Source organism: Microcaecilia unicolor, chromosome 11 (assembly GCF_901765095.1).
Source record: "Microcaecilia unicolor chromosome 11, aMicUni1.1, whole genome shotgun sequence".
NCBI lineage: Eukaryota > Metazoa > Chordata > Amphibia > Gymnophiona > Siphonopidae > Microcaecilia > Microcaecilia unicolor.
The window spans coordinates 14,146,588-14,162,228 of record NC_044041.1 but is presented as its reverse complement, the minus strand read 5'-3'; the positions used below and the strand labels follow the sequence as shown (position 1 = coordinate 14,162,228).

The 15,641-nt window shown below is 46.3% G+C and overlaps 1 protein-coding gene across 3 annotated transcripts in view; it reads left to right on the top strand.

Annotated features, from left to right (window-relative positions):
- ASCC2 (activating signal cointegrator 1 complex subunit 2) overlaps positions 1 to 15,641 on the top strand; it is an 83,220-nt gene that overhangs the window by 44,521 nt on the left and 23,058 nt on the right. For all 3 annotated transcript variants that reach the window (XM_030217777.1, XM_030217775.1, XM_030217776.1), the window contains exons 6-8: positions 4,313 to 4,380; positions 6,591 to 6,698; positions 7,311 to 7,423. In XM_030217777.1, coding sequence (XP_030073637.1) covers positions 4,313 to 4,380; positions 6,591 to 6,698; positions 7,311 to 7,423 — 289 coding nt within the window. The remainder of the gene's footprint in view (positions 1 to 4,312; positions 4,381 to 6,590; positions 6,699 to 7,310; positions 7,424 to 15,641) is intronic.

Sequence of the window (15,641 nt, the reverse complement as noted above, 5' to 3'; positions counted from 1 at the left end):
CTCCCGGAAGAAACATCTGCTATAAGTGTACCTACCAATTTCACTTATTTTTTTTTTTGTTACATTTGTACCCTGCGCTTTCCCACTCATGGCAGGCTCAATGCGGCTTACATGGGGCAATGGAGGGTTAAGTGACTTGCCCAGAGTCACAAGGAGCTGCCTGTGCCTGAAGTGGGAATCGAACTCAGTTCCCCAGGACCAAAGTCCACCACCCTAACCACTAGGCCACTCCTCCACTTATAAGCAGAACAGTACAGAAAGTGTGTCAAGATATAGCCTATCTGTTTTTAATAATTTGTGATTAGCCAAGGTAGATCAAGTTTTCATTTTTACAGTATTAGCACAGGAAACCCAGTTGATGTTCCCGTGCAGACTGACTCTCATATCATGGCAAGAAGAGAGGTTGATAGATCCCAATCTCCAGAAACTAGCCCTATTGATACGGATATTGGAATCCTGTCTTCTATCTGGAGAAGTATAAAACCTCCTTTTCGCTTCAAGGATAAAATCTACCAGAAGATGTTATAACTTTAAATGGAGAAGATTTGAATTGTGGTGCACATCACACTTTTATATGCCCTAAAGCCTCCCTCCTTCATTACGTTCTTAGAGTCCACCTGAGTGCAATAGTAGCATACCGTAAGCTTGCTGACAAATAGTCAGCGTCTAAGCACCCTATAGTGATATAAATTTATGAAAGGTCTGTTTGAATTCGAGAGATCCAGTGGCGCGGGATTTGAACTTGGTTCTTTCTAGTTTCACAAGCCCCCCCCCCCCCCCCCTTTGAACTGTTTAGATTCTGTGTCATCCAAATTTCTCTCATGGAAAAGTCCTTTTTCTGGTAGTGATCACCACAGCATGCAGAATATGTAAACTTGAAGTTCACTGTTGGCTATATAGTCAAATCTATAAAAATCCAGGTGATGTTAAGAAGTCACCTAAAGGTTTTTCCCAAAGCTTTTCTGACTTCCATATCAACCAACCAATAGTTTGGCCAGTATTTTTATACACCATCTCATGTAAGTGTAAAAGAGCAGAAACTCCACAGGTTATTTGCAAAGAGTTAAGACAACAAACAGACCATCACTACTTTTTTCTAGTCTGTTAACTTCAAACAAAAATGATTGGATTACCAGTTAACAAGAGAACCTTGTCATCCTGGATAGCAGACATGGCTTTTTATTAACAAACTAATTCCCCTCTACCTTCTAAGGTTCCGATCAGCTAAGAGAAAGACATAGCAACAACAGCTCAACTCAGCAGAAATTTTATAAGGCTGCGATGTGGCCTTTTCTCAAGCACTATTGACCAAGTAACAGCTTTGGTTGAGCAGTACTGAAAAACCTGAACATATACCTCGACAGTCCTCTTCCACCAAAATTTTCATGAATGTTGTAGTATGACACTACAAAATGGCCGCTGCTTAACGGGCTAAAGAACTGTTAGCTCCTGATGCCATCTCGGGGCTAAACCGTTGCTTGGCAGTAAATTGGCCCGATTTTGTTGTACTGGCTTCCTTCGCTGCTGTGGAGATCTGCTATTCATCTTACCACCTGTTTCGGTCCGTAGTGCTGGCGGGGAGCTCCGGCCGACATTGCTCATCACCTGCATGTCGGTGGGCCGGCTGGCAGCCCGTTCACTACGTCGGTGTCGCCCGTGTTGTTGGTCTCGGGGGCCCTTGGGTTAACCGCTGGTGCTTGGTCGTGGATTGGCTCCTTATCGCTGGACCTATGCCTGTTTTAGACTGGGGTGCCATGGGAGCCCGGCTGGGCTGTTGTCTGTCTCGTTGGATCTGCTCGCCGGCCAGCTGCGGTCTGCCCTGTTTGTGCTGTGAGCGTTGGCATTTGTTCCTGGCAACAACTTCTCTGCTCTCTCTCTCTCCAAGACTGTCGACCTCCGGTTGGACCTCCCCTGGTTCCCGTTTCATCTCTCCGGGCCGCTCCTGCTTCTGTGGACAGCGCAGAAGCAGTTTTCAACGCTGCTTGCAACATGCTATTCCGGCTTGGCCAGTCCGGCCTCTTCGCATCTTTTCTTGCCTTCACCGGTTCTAGTTGTGGCCTGCTTCTTTCTCCTGGTCTGGATGGGAATTTCGCCAGCTCACCATCATGGATTGCCTTGCATGCGGATGTACAAGCTACTTTGCACCATCTCAGCATCTGGAGTCCTACACAGACCAGCCTATCTCTGACTGCCATCTTCAGATAGTTTCTCTTACCCTTTCCCTGTGCCTTCTAACCCTGTTCCTTCCCTCCTATTTCACGTAATTGTATTTGTGCAACCTTGTAAGCCACTTTGAGTCTGTATCCCTGTGGAAAAAAGTGGGGTATAAATGTGTAAATAAAAAATAAATAAAAAAAATAGAGAATTATTTACCACCCTTAGCTGGGGAGCCACCATTATGTAGCTGAATGGATCTTTGTTCTCCTTGAAGAAAGAGTACTTGCCAATTAGGATCATACAGCCACATAATCTTCCCTCCAACTCCACCCAAAGGTGAAGCTAGTTAAAAAGATGGACCGAAGAGCACAGGAATTCTTGTTCGGGCTCAGAATTTTTCTAGTGTTTTCTGGACTCTGGAAGGCTAAATCCAACTCAGCGACTCCCCAGTGATGTTATTACCTATCCTGCTGGCCATGGAGAATTCTAGGTATGCAGCTACACTCTTGTTCTGTTTCAGATGGCATCTTGTGATGGCCGTGAATGGAATGGTTTTTATTTAAAAGCCATTATATACCGCAGTGCAGATTTAATTACCATCCTATGCAGTTACCAGAGCATGTACACAAAATTACACATAGCACACTACGACTAACACAGAATACAAGCATAACATTCATATTTAACACAATGAGTAAGCATCATTAAAAAGGAATGTTTCAGCAACTTCCTGAACCATTTAATGCAGTCCAGATTTCTAATGGTAGTTTGTTCCATAAATAGGGACTGCAACTGAGAAGGCCATTAACAGCATTTTTGACAATCCCGCGACCCATATTGGTGGTATTTCTTTCTAACAGAGCTGCAGTATCTGAATGCAGCCTGCAGCCAGGAGATGCTACTGCAATAGATTATTTAAAGAGGCAGGAGACTCCTTCCTAATTCAGTGTCTCAATGAAAGACTAACCGCCTTATTTTTGAAAGAGAAAGACGCCCGTATTTCGACCCAAATCGGGAGATGGGCGTCTTTCTCCCGTGGGCACCCAAATCGGTATAATCAAAAGCCGATTTTGGGCGTCTTCAACTGCAATCTGTTGCGGAAACGGCCAAAGTTGACGGGGGCGTGGTGAAGGCGGGACTGGGGTGTGTTTATCGGCCGAGGAGAGATGGCCGTCCTCGGCTGATAATCGAAAAAAAGGCGTTTTACCGTGGATTTCGGTCACTTTTTTGGACCCTTTTTTTTCACGAACAAGTCCCAAAAAAGTGCCCTAAAGGACCAGATGACTACCGGAGGGAATCGGGGATGACCACCCCTGACTCCCCCAGTGGTCACTAACCCCCTCCCACCCAAAAAAACCAACTTTAAAAACTTTTTTTTTCCAGCCTGTATACCAGCCTCAATTGTCATACCCAGCTCCATCACAGCAGTATGCAGGTCCCTGGAGCAGTTGTTAGTGGGTGCAGTGGACTTCAGCCAGGTGGACCCAGGCCCCTCTCCCCCCCCCCCACCTGTTACACTTGTGGTGGTAAATGGGAGCCCTCCAAACCGCCCCTAAAACCCACTGTACCCACATCTAGGTGCCCCCCTTCAGCCATAAGTGCTATGGTAATGGTGTAGAGTTGTGGGGAGTGGGTTTTTGGGGGGGTATGGGGGGCTCAGCACCCAAGGGAAGGGAGCTATGGACTTCAGAGGTAGTTAACTTTTTTTTTTAATTGTTACAATAGCCCCCTAGGGTGCTCGGTTGGTGTCCTGGCATGTCAGGGGGACCAGTGCACTACGAATCCTGGCCTCTCCCATGACCCAATGCCTTGGATTTGTTCGTTTTTGAGCTGGGCGCCTTCGGTTTCCATTATCGCTGAAAAACGAAACCGCCCAGCTCAAATCCGCACAAATCCGATGCATTTGGCTGTCACAAACCATATTATCGGAAAAAAGACGGACGCCCATTTTTTTTCGAAAATACGGTTTGTCCCGCCCCTTCACGTACCCGTTCTCGGAGATAGGCGCCCATGGAGATGGGCATTTGCTTTCGATTATGCCCCTCCACATGACTTGAAAGTTAGCTTACCTTGTTTGTTTGTTTTTTCTTTTTGTTTTTTTTGTTGTGCTGGAGGTCTGATGAATCAGTTTAAAAAGTGCTCTTTCTCTTCACAGAAAATATCTTCACCCAGCAGCCAAATTACTACAGTGACCTGGACGAGACAGTGCCCACAATCCTCCAGGTGAATACTTTGACTGACTGAGCTCTGGTTTCAGAACGATGCAGGCAGATGCAAAATCTATGGCTACTTTTATTTACAGACTTTGCACCATGAAGAAGTTCTTGCAAAAACTTGCACTAGCTTTTTCTGCAGTTAGCTTTTCTGGCCAAAACACACGTTGTTTTGAAAATACAGAACCCAATGGCATGTTGCCTTTACTGACCTAATTCTACCCAGGGATCATCTCCAGAAAACACAGGTGAAAGTATTTTGGAACACAGTTGCTTGTTTTCATTCACATACAAGATGGGTGATTTTCAGGTAGCCTCTTTATGTAAATAAATGGCTTTAGAAAATTGCTCTCATCATTCCGATAGGGTTTTTTGGGTTTTTTTTTCATTGCCAGGCTAATTAAGCCCATCTTCCCTTGCCCATTCCATTTCTTGTAAGCTAACAAGTCTGCTGGAAAACTGCTGTAGGGTAGCCTTTTCACTGAATGACTTGCCAAGATCATCTGTATTAAGCATCTCTTGAGGCAGTATCTTATCTTATTTATTTATTTATTTATTACATTTGTACCCCGCGCTTTCCCACGTACAGCAGGCTCATGGCGGCTTACATTGTAAAAGAAAGCATCTTACATGGTAACATAGTAGATGACGGCAGAAAAAGACCTTGCACGGTCCATCCAGTCTGCCCAACAAGATAAACTCATATGTGCTACTTTTTGTGTATACCCTACTTTGATTTGTACCAGTCCTCTTCAGGGCACAGACCGTGTAAGTCTGCCCAGCACTATCCCCGCCTCCCAACCACCAGCCCCGCCTCCCAACCACCGGCTCTGGCACAGACCGTATAAGTCTGCCCAGCGCTATCCCCGCCTCCCATCCACCAGCCCCGCCTCCCAACCACCGGCTCTGCCACAGACCGTATAAGTCTGCCCAGCACTATCCCCCTCCCAACCACCAGCCCCACCTCTGGCACAGACCGTATAAGTCTGCCCAGCACTATCCCCCTCCCAACCACCAGCCCCACCTCTGGCACAGACCGTATAAGTCTGCCTAGCACTATCCCCGCCTCCCAACCACCAGTCCCAGCTCTGGCACAGACCGTATAAGTCTGCCCAGCACTATCCCCGCCTCCAAACCACCAGCCCCGCCTCCCACCACCGGCTCTGGCACAGACCGTATAAGTCTGCCCAGCACTATCCCCCTCCCAACCACCAGCCCCACCTCTGGCACAGACCATATAAGTCTGCCCAGCACTATCCCCGCCTCCCAACCACCAGTCCCAGCTCTGGCACAGACCGTATAAGTCTGCCCAGCACTATCCCCGCCTCCAAACCACCAGCCCCGCCTCCCACCACCGGCTCTGGCACAGACCGTATAAGTCTGCCCAGCACTATCCCCCTCCCAACCACCAGCCCCACCTCTGGCACAGACCATATAAGTCTGCCCAGCACTATCCCCGCCTCCCAACCACCAGCCCCGCCTCCCACCACCGGCTCTGGCACAGACCGTATAAGTCTGCCCAGCACTATCCCCCTCCCAACCACCAGCCCCACCTCTGGCACAGACCATATAAGTCTGCCCAGCACTATCCCCGCCTCCCAACCACCAGTCCCGCCTCCCACCACCGGCTCTGGCACAGACCGTATAAGTCTGCCCAGCACTATCCCCCTCCCAACCACCAGCCCCACCTCTGGCACAGACCATATAAGTCTGCCCAGCACTATCCCCGCCTCCCAACCACCAGTCCCGCCTCCCACCACCGGCTCTGGCACAGACCGTATAAGTCTGCTCAGCACTATCCCCGCCTCCCAACCACCAGCCCCACCTCTGGCACAGACCGTATAAGTCTGCCCAGCAGTATCCCCGCCTCCCACCACCGGCTCTGCCACCCAATCTCGGCTAAGCTCCTGAGGATCCATTCCTTCTGAACAAACAAAGCAAAACAAGAAGATGTAGGAAGAGTATTATAAACTGTGATGATCATAACTACTTATATGCTGATGGTAGTGAACAATGATCTCGTATCCATGTCTGAAAGGAGCTTTGCTGGCAATGTATTGTACATGGCATACAGGAAAGAAGCATCACAAGGTATGTTTCATAGGATCACTTACAGCAGATCATCCATCATGGATGCGTGTGGAAGGATTAGCACAGGTTCTGTACTCTATAGGAAATTGTAAAGCATGGTTATCTTCATCACCTTTCTCTGACTTTTAGGTGTTCAGCAATATTCTGAGCAAATGTGGTTTACAAGATGGATCGTCAGCAGAGCCCCAGAAACTGGAAGAGAAAGGCAGAGTGTCACCCTGTGGTATGGCTCTCCAGGTGAGGGTAATTCTTCCTGAGCACAAGGATCTAACCCCGTCCTTATGTAGTAGGCCACAGCCTTGTTCTTCACTCCAGGACTCCCAAGGCTGGCAACAGGTCATGTTTTTAGGATGTTCTTAATGAACACGCATGAGAGAGATTTTGCATACAGTGGGAGGTAGTTCATGCAGATCTCTTTCATTCATATATCCATTAAGGTTATCCTGAAAACATGGCCCATTGGAGGCTCTCCAGGACTGGGAATAAAGACCAAGGCACTGCACTCTTATATTTTCTATTTTTGCATTAGCAAGCATGAGGCAAGTTATGTTATGTTTCAACAGTTTTTATTGAAAACAGTACATAATAGTATCAACAACGTACCTGACGCAAAATACAACAAACAACAGAATTCCAACATAATCAAACAGTAAGCAATACATACGCACCGCTTTCAACTTACTTTATTAGTTCTTTTATCCTACCCCCCACCAAATAATCCTATCCTCCCCTCTTCCCCAGTACCCTCCCCTCCCAACAGCTGGCTTCCCCAAGAGCCAAGTTATGCTAAAGTGTGAACGATACCTTTGAAGCTAGCTGTGACTTCATTCTTATCTTTGTGTCTGTTAGGAGTTGAAAGATGTTGTATTCTACTTATGCGATACCAGTACCACCCTCTGGGCATTTTTGGATATCTTCCCCCAAGCGAGTCAGACCTTCCAAAAACATGACTTCCTTTCCAGGTAACACTGCAGTCTATAATCTCGTGTGACCTTTACAATCCCCACTGTGGTGCAGGAATGTTAGAGATGAGGCTGACACAGTGGCATACTAAGGGGGGGGGGCGGTCCGTCCCGGGTGCACGCCGCTGTGGGGGGGGGGGGGGGGGTGCCGCGCGCCTGTCGGCTCTTCGTTTTCATGCTCCCTTTGCCCCGGAACAGGTTACTTCCTGTTCCGGGGCAGAGGGAGCATGGAAACAAAGAGCCGACAGGCATGCGGCACCCCCCTCCCTCCCCCCCCCCCAGCGGCATGCACCTGGGGGGGGGGTTCTTTCACCGGGGGGGTTGCGCTGCACCCGGGGGGTTATTTCGCCGGGGGGGGGGGGGGGCGCTGCACCCAGGGGGCAGGGCTCATCGGCGATCCGCCCCGGGTGTCAGCGCCCCTAGGAACGCCACTGGGCTGACATACGTAGGATGTCGGGAGTCTGCTGCTACCAACATCCCCCTCAACCTTGATCGTAGAGGCCAAGTGTAATGTGTGTATTGCCTGGTAGTTATCATGTTCTTTACAAAGTACTGTGGACTCTGCCAGGTAAATAACAGCAACATTGTGTCATAATGTATCTTTAGGTCCGCTGTGGAAACTTGTACATCACTACAGGGAAGGGTATTCAGTGTAGTATAAGGGATTTAAAATGTACAGTGCTTACAGTCCTGAAAACAATCTTACTGCAGTTTTGCATTTTGTTTTGCCATTTTATTTCAGCTTCTGCATAGAGCTGTTATATTCCATCTCTTCTCCAGTTCTTCTTAATTTAAATTTTTTAATTTATAATCGGGTAAACACAGCAGAACAACAAAGTAGCACACACCCAGAAGTAAAGGCAAAGGAAAATATTATCCAGCCAACCAGTAACCAATCTCACTAACTAAATATTTCTCTGGAGACGAGCAGGAGAAATTCAGGCACACTCCATGGTGATGTCACCTGGCATTACCTGCGTGCCAGAGCTTTCCTCAGATGAATAACAGCAAGTTGTAAACTTGTCTAGGCATGCGCAGGAGCTTCCCACTTAACCAACAAAGCCTCTCCTTAGTTTAGTTTATCTGTGCACCCAGCCGGTCTTGCTTTTCTTGCCTCTCCTTGTAGACTATTAAAAAAAAAAAAAAAAGAAGAAGCCATTTCTAGGAAAGAAAAAGCATATTCCTTAGCGTCCCTCCGGACCGGACCAGGATTGGACTGATGGGTTGTGCTCGCCTACCAGCAGGTGGAGACTGAGAAAAAACTCTGACTCTAGAGAGCCAATAGGAGCCCTGGCCATGTGACCTTAGCCCCAGTATTTTCTCAGTCTCCCAGCAGGTAGGAAGTGAGTCCATTAGTCTCTCTCCTTTTCTCTTTAGATATTACAGATATTTGTGATAATTCTTCTGTGCCTGGAATCTTATTTAGAGGCTTGACAGGGTTTCCTTTCTCTTCTTTCTTTGACAGCCTCGGGGGTGTTAAACTCGGGTGTCTCGAGTCCACCCCCCTTCCTCCCCATCTCCCTGGCTTAGCAGGGAAGGGCCGTCCCTTTCTCTGGAAAGGTGTACCGTCTTTGGGAGAGGCAGCCACTTTTAACAGGCAGCTGCTTTAAAAGAATTAAATCAAATAAAAGGAAATTCAAAGCAGCAGCCTTTCTTTCCCCAGACTTCTAATGAGCAGGCAGCTCCAGTGTTTTGTTGTGATTGAGGAGTTATAAAAAAAAAAAAAAAACCAAACAGAAGAAAATAATTCAGTGTCTGTGACTTTAAACAGCGATTTTTCTCGTCAGATTTAATTTCCTCCATTTTCTTGCGTTTTGGCGGCGGCAGTTTAAACAAATGAAAAAAAAAAAGAAAGGTGCGAACCGTGTAAGCGCGGCCACCTGTTTTTTTTCCAAATATGGCTTAAAAGTTCAAACAGCTGCTGTCGGTCAGCGTTGCGCAGTTCACGCAGCCGGAACGTGTAAATTTTGCTCTCCCTTCAAGGTTTCTTCAGGTCCGGTGCTGCCTCCGGTTTTTTCGGGGCCTTTTTCGCCGGCTATTGTTTCTTCACTGTTCCACTGGGCTCCGCTTGTTCGGAGGTGTCGGGCGTGCTGTCGACGATCGCCACGGGACCAGTGGCGCGAACGGCGGCCATTTTGTTTCTCCCTACATCTAAAAAAAAAAAAAAAGAAGAAGCCATTTCTAGGAAAGAAAAAGCATATTAACTCCCTTGGAACAAACTGCTACAGGACGTCTGTGAGATTTTTCTAGCTGACCACAAACTTTCCAACGACACTCCTATCTATATAAATGGTGCAGTATTGTACAGCAGACCCAGGACATGAATCAAAATCCCCTTTTCTATCCCTCCCAGCATGTACTCATGTACCTGGTTTACATGTCCCAGTCTGGACTCAAAACCAACTTGATGTACTCTTGTCTGGTGGACATCATGGCCTATCATGAATACATTTATAGAAAACCATTTTCCACATCCTCTGGTTTCCCACTGTTCTGGGATCCACCACCAGCTTGGGACCTCAACATTGTCCGTTCGTAAACCATGCAAGCCCCATTCGAACTGCTTGGCATGGCCTCACTCAAGTACATGGAAAACAGTATTTTATGTGGCGATAACCCTCTGCTTAGAAGGATTAGCGAACGTATCATCCCTATACAAAATGTTTTCCAAATCGAGTAACTCTGCCTAGTGCCTACCCATTCAAAGTTTCTCCCTAAGGTGGGTTCTGATTTTCACATTGATGAGTCCATAACACATCCATCTTGCTTCTCTAGACCTTATGGAACCTTTTCAAAAGAATCGCTACACACATTGGATTGCAAAAAAAAAAAGCACTCTTCCACTATCTCCATAGCATGTATTCTTTTTGCCAAACAACCCATATTGTCACAATAAATCCCTGCAATCCAGGCTTACGAGCTGCAAAACACACCATTTACACCTACGTTTTTGACTACATCAATTTATTTTACCTATTCATCTTCAAGCCAATGTACCACTTCCTCATAGGATATCATCTTATTGCCTCCGGGTGATGGCAACTTCAGTAGCCAACCTTTGGGACACACCACTTTTTGCTGTTTTGCAAAACAGCAGCCTGGTCCTCTGTACATACGTTCTCCAAACATTATTGTTTGGACTCAGCATCCTCTCAGGATGTTACTATCAAACAAGCTAAGCTGCCCTCCGAAACCTTTTTGCGTACTAATTCCACCATCTGCTTTGTAGGCCACCTACATCCATTGCAAAGAGGGTGACCTTTAGCTGAGGAGTCGTATGGAGGGTGCGTGCATTCCCCCGCTTGTCTCTGGAGAAATTGTAGTTGTTTACCTGTAGAGAGCAGGGTAATAATATAGCCACACTCGCGTGCCCCCTTCCCCTCCTTCTTCGTCTTTGCACCTTGCTAGTAAACACACAGAGGAGTGAAGGGGACTTCTCTGAACATGACGCCCTTGCGCGTGACCAAACAATTTTATAACTTGTTCTTCTGGAGAAAGCTCTGGCACGCGGATGATGTTGGGTGCAGTCACTATGGAGCGTGGATGCATTCTGCTGTCTACAAGGAACATCCATTACAGGTAAGTAACTGTGCTTTCCACACAATCATATCACTCTCCAGCAGGGCTTAATTTGTAGATAAAAAAAAAAAGGAAGTGGAACTGTGGAGCTGGAGGAAAGGGCGGGGCAGCAGCAACAGGAAAAGATGGACTGAATTAGGGAGTAAAGTGACTGTTCTCTGTTGCTTCAGGCTCACTCCATCCTATCCTGCTCCGTGCAGGTTTCTTGGAAGGGGAGGTACTGGAGCAGAACACCCTTCTGCTCTGGAGTCTGCAAAGAAAGTGAGGAACTGTGTTCCAGGCTGTTCCCCCAGAAATTAATCCCTGCTTTCCAGCCATTGTTCTGAAACAAAAGCAAAATTAAATTACGCATTCTTTTCTTTAAGAAAATTCTCTAGAGGTAAAGGTTCTAAAAAGATATGCATGTTCCTATGGTACCAGACTGAGCACTTGTATGGAAGCTTAGGGAAAACAAAGTAACTCCAAAAACAATCACTTGGTTCTTCAATTGAAGAAAAGCCCTTCACATAACTTGGGATAAGCAGTATAAAATGTTTTGTACTTTTCTGGGATCTTGCCAGATATTTGTGACCTGGATTGGCCACTGTTGGAAACAGGATGCTGGGCTTGATGGACCTTTGGTCTGTCCCAGTGTGGCAATACTTATGTACTTGGAATTCTGAATGGAATCTTGCTACTCTTTGGGGTTCTACACGGAATGTTGCTACACTTTGAAATTCTGCATGGAATCTTGTTGTTCTTTAGAATTCTAGAATCTTGCTATTCTTTGGGGTTCTACATAGAATGTTGCTACTATTTAGATTTCTGCCAGGTATTTGTGACCTGGATTGGCCACTGTTGGAAACAGGATGCTGGGCTCGATGGACCTTTAGTCTGTCCCAGTGTGGCAATGCTTACGTACTTAGAACATTTAGGGAACATCTGCATCTTTTGCCCACAGAAAGAAAAAGTAATGTTGTCTTATCAAATTCTTATATTAAAGAGATGAGCAGGGTAGAATGGATGGTCATGTTATCCTGATAAAAAGGTTAAAACATTGATGACGGGTTATAGCCACTTGGTATTCTAACAAATGTATTCATCTTTGAGATCGTGTGTTTTCAGTATGTGGAATGTATTGGTTTGGAAATGTCATCAATAAAATTGTTGAAACATAAACTACCCACAGGAGTCAGCATGTCCATTCCTTCCTCCTGTTCAGCATCTACTCCCGCATTTCCAGGAACATAGCGTATCCTGGAGATTCTGATCTTATTCCAATTAGGCAGTTTCAAGGTATCCTTGAGATACATCTTCAAAAGCTCATGGAAAGATAGAAGATGATAATGTGGAATATTAAGCAATCTCAGGTTGCAAACTCTAACAAGGTTCTCTATGGTTTCTAATTTCTTATGAATAAGCCAACTATCCTTTTTTTTTATTTATTTATTAGATTTCAAAAAAAAATTTACACGTAAAACATGTAAATAGTAATACATTGTATACCTTGATCAATAATCTAAACAAATATATTATAAATAATTTGCAAGTACACAAATTCACCAAGTAAGAACAGGTTATACAATTAATTAGACCACAACTATAACTTCCAGGGGAAAGGTAAATTAGATTATAGGAGATCTCAAAGAAGAAAAAGAAAATAATTGTTTATGGCCTGGCCTATCTTACCCTTACTACTATTGATAATCTGGTAACATCAATTATTCTGCAAGTGTAATAGCTAATTTTTTCATCGCTAAGAATGCTTTAAGATGTTCCGGTTCAAAAAATATATATTTTACTCCCATATATTTAACCAGACATTTACATGGGTAGGCAAGTAAATATGTTGCCCCCAAAGCTCGGGTCTCTTCTCTATATGAAAGAAATATCTTTCTCCTATCCTGAGTTGTCTTACAAACATCCGGGTATATCCACAATCTTTGGCCACAAAAGGTTTTTAAAGCATTTTTAAAATATAACTTCAACACAGCATTCAAATCCTGTTCAAAAACAAAAGATATCAAGAGAGTTCTGCGCTGTTCAATTTCAGATAAAGATGAGTCTAATATTACTGAAATGTCCAGTTGTGCTTGAGGGTCCAAAGTTATATTCCCCATTTCAGTTGTCTTACCCTTGTCTCCGGATTCAGCTTGCAAAGGAATTGGAAGGTAATATATTCTATTTAAAGAAGGAATAGCTGAATCTGGATATAACAAGATTTCTTTTAAATATTTCTTGAACATTTCAATAGGGCTCAGTTCTTTAATCCAGGGGAAATTCAATATTCTGAGATTCAATCTTCTATTAAAGTTCTCAAACTGTTCAATTTTCTTGTGGATTACTATTTGATCTGTTACTAAAGATTCAGTCACAAATTTTAAAGATTTAACTTCCTGCTGAAGTACTTCAGTTTGTAAGACCGATTCCTGCTTAGTTTTTTCAAGGGAATTAGTCAAAGAGTCGATTTTACTTACTAACAGAGAAGTCTCTCGAGCAGATTTTATTACCGTCTGGCTCAAACCCTGTAGTATCTTCCATATCATCTGCAGATTTATCTCCGCCGGAGGGTTCCCCTCCAAAGAAATATCCTCAGCGTTCGGGGGGGAGTTAGCGCCATCTGAGGTTTGGTCCAACACGCCTTCCGTAGTGGCTTCGTCCTCCTCCCTCCGCCCCGAAATCGCTGGCGGCGGAGGTTGATTATCTGGCGGCGAAAGAGATATTTCCAGTGCTGAGGGAGATATGGCTCCTCCAATAACTCCCAATTCAGCTTCGCTCGCCCTATTTCCTTGGATAGGCGTCGCGAATCGGTCCAGTGTTTGTTGGGACGGGGAGGAAGTTCGGGCCGCTGGCGTCAGGCCCTTAACTGCCTTAACTAGCCCCTTCCTTTTGGTGTGAGGCATTTCAGTTAAGAGGAAAAAAAAAAAACCCACAAAGATTAGGCTCCCAGCAAAACTACCGTGAGCGATCCACGAACGCTCCGGCCGCCATCTTAAGCCAACTATCCTTAATATTAGCATTAGTCCCACCCTGCGTAGTCAAACCCGAGAGTTCATGAGCCCCAGGCCAGTCTCAACCTGGATTAATTTCTTGTCCTGCTTGGCCATCTTCTTAACAACTTGAGTGAATGTTAAAATGTGGAACAACCTCCAGCACAGAGCTCTTCTCAAGGGGACTATTTTCCAAAACAACAGCAAAGAAGCACCACCAGATGGTGGTCTATCAGGGCTTCCTTCCTGAACCTTCCACTTCTTTGTCAACTGAACGGAGCAGGGGAGAGGAAGTGTGGGCATCCACACTTCGCCCTCTGGAGGCATTTCCCCTCAGAGCTATTGAACATAATGGAAACTCCCTGGATGCTGTTCAGGTATCCTGAACCTTCCCCAAAAGAGCCAGTACCAGAAGTCTTAGGTGTCGCGTCTCTCGCGCTTGGCGCGCTCTCGAGGACCTTGGCATACCTTCAGGCTTCTTCCCCGGGAGCGCGAGGTTTGTGAGTCCTTTAGGCAAAATCACCTTCCAGGTAGAGAGGAGAAAAGACTGGACCGGAACTCCGGACTGGAGTTCTACACCGGAACACTCGGAACTGGAACGCACCGGACGGGTGCGCACTGGAGTGGGGCCCACTGAACTGGACACACTGGAGTGGCCCCACTGGACTGAAACATACAGGAGTGGAACCCGCTGGACTGGAACACACTGGAACGGAACCCGCGGAACTGGAACACCCTGGACCTAGGCTTCACCTACACTTGACTGCCTCCCCCTTGGGTTGAGCCCTCAGGTTCTGGCAGCCGGTAGGACATACAGGAACAGCAGGAATGAAGGTCACCTAGGCGAAGGCAAGGCAGACAAGCAGGGTCTGTCCGGGTTCTGGCAGTCGGCAGGATTCAACACTGTCTCTGGAGGTGGCTAGCAGGACGGCTAGCAGGAGACACAACACTGTCTCTGGAGGTGGCTAGCAGGACGGCTAGCAGGAGACACAACACTGTAGAAGGGCTAGCAGGACGGCTAGCTGAACACTAGGAACAAACACAGTCTTGGGATAGTGACTAGCAAGGGCGGCCAGTCTAACACTAGGAACAAACACAGTCTTGGGATAGTGACTAGCAAGGGCGGCCAGTCTAACACTAGGAACAAACACAGTGAACTAGCAGAGCTATGCACAGGCTACAAGCCAGACGGTGCCTAAGCTGGCTAGTCTACACTAGGAGCAAACACAGAGAACTAGCAGAGCTATGCGCAGGCTACAAGCCAGACGGTGCCTAAGCTAACTAGTCATGCACTGGAAACAAACACAGAGAACTAGCAGAGCTATGCACAGGCTACAAGCCACACGGTGCCTAAGCTACTAGTCATACACTGGAAACAACACAGAGAACTAGAAGCTATGCACAGGCAACAAGCCAGACGGTGCCTAAGCTAACTAGTCATACACTGGAAACAAACACAGAGACCTAGAAGCTATGCACAGGCAACAAGCCAGACGGTGCCTAAGCTAACTAGTCATACACTGGAAACAACACAGAGAACTAGCAGAGCTATGCACAGGCTACAAGCCACACGGTGCCTAAGCTAGCTAGTCTGAACAAACATAGAACACTAGCAAAGCTATACACAGGCTACAAGCCACACGGTGCCTAAGCTAGCTAGTCTGAACAAA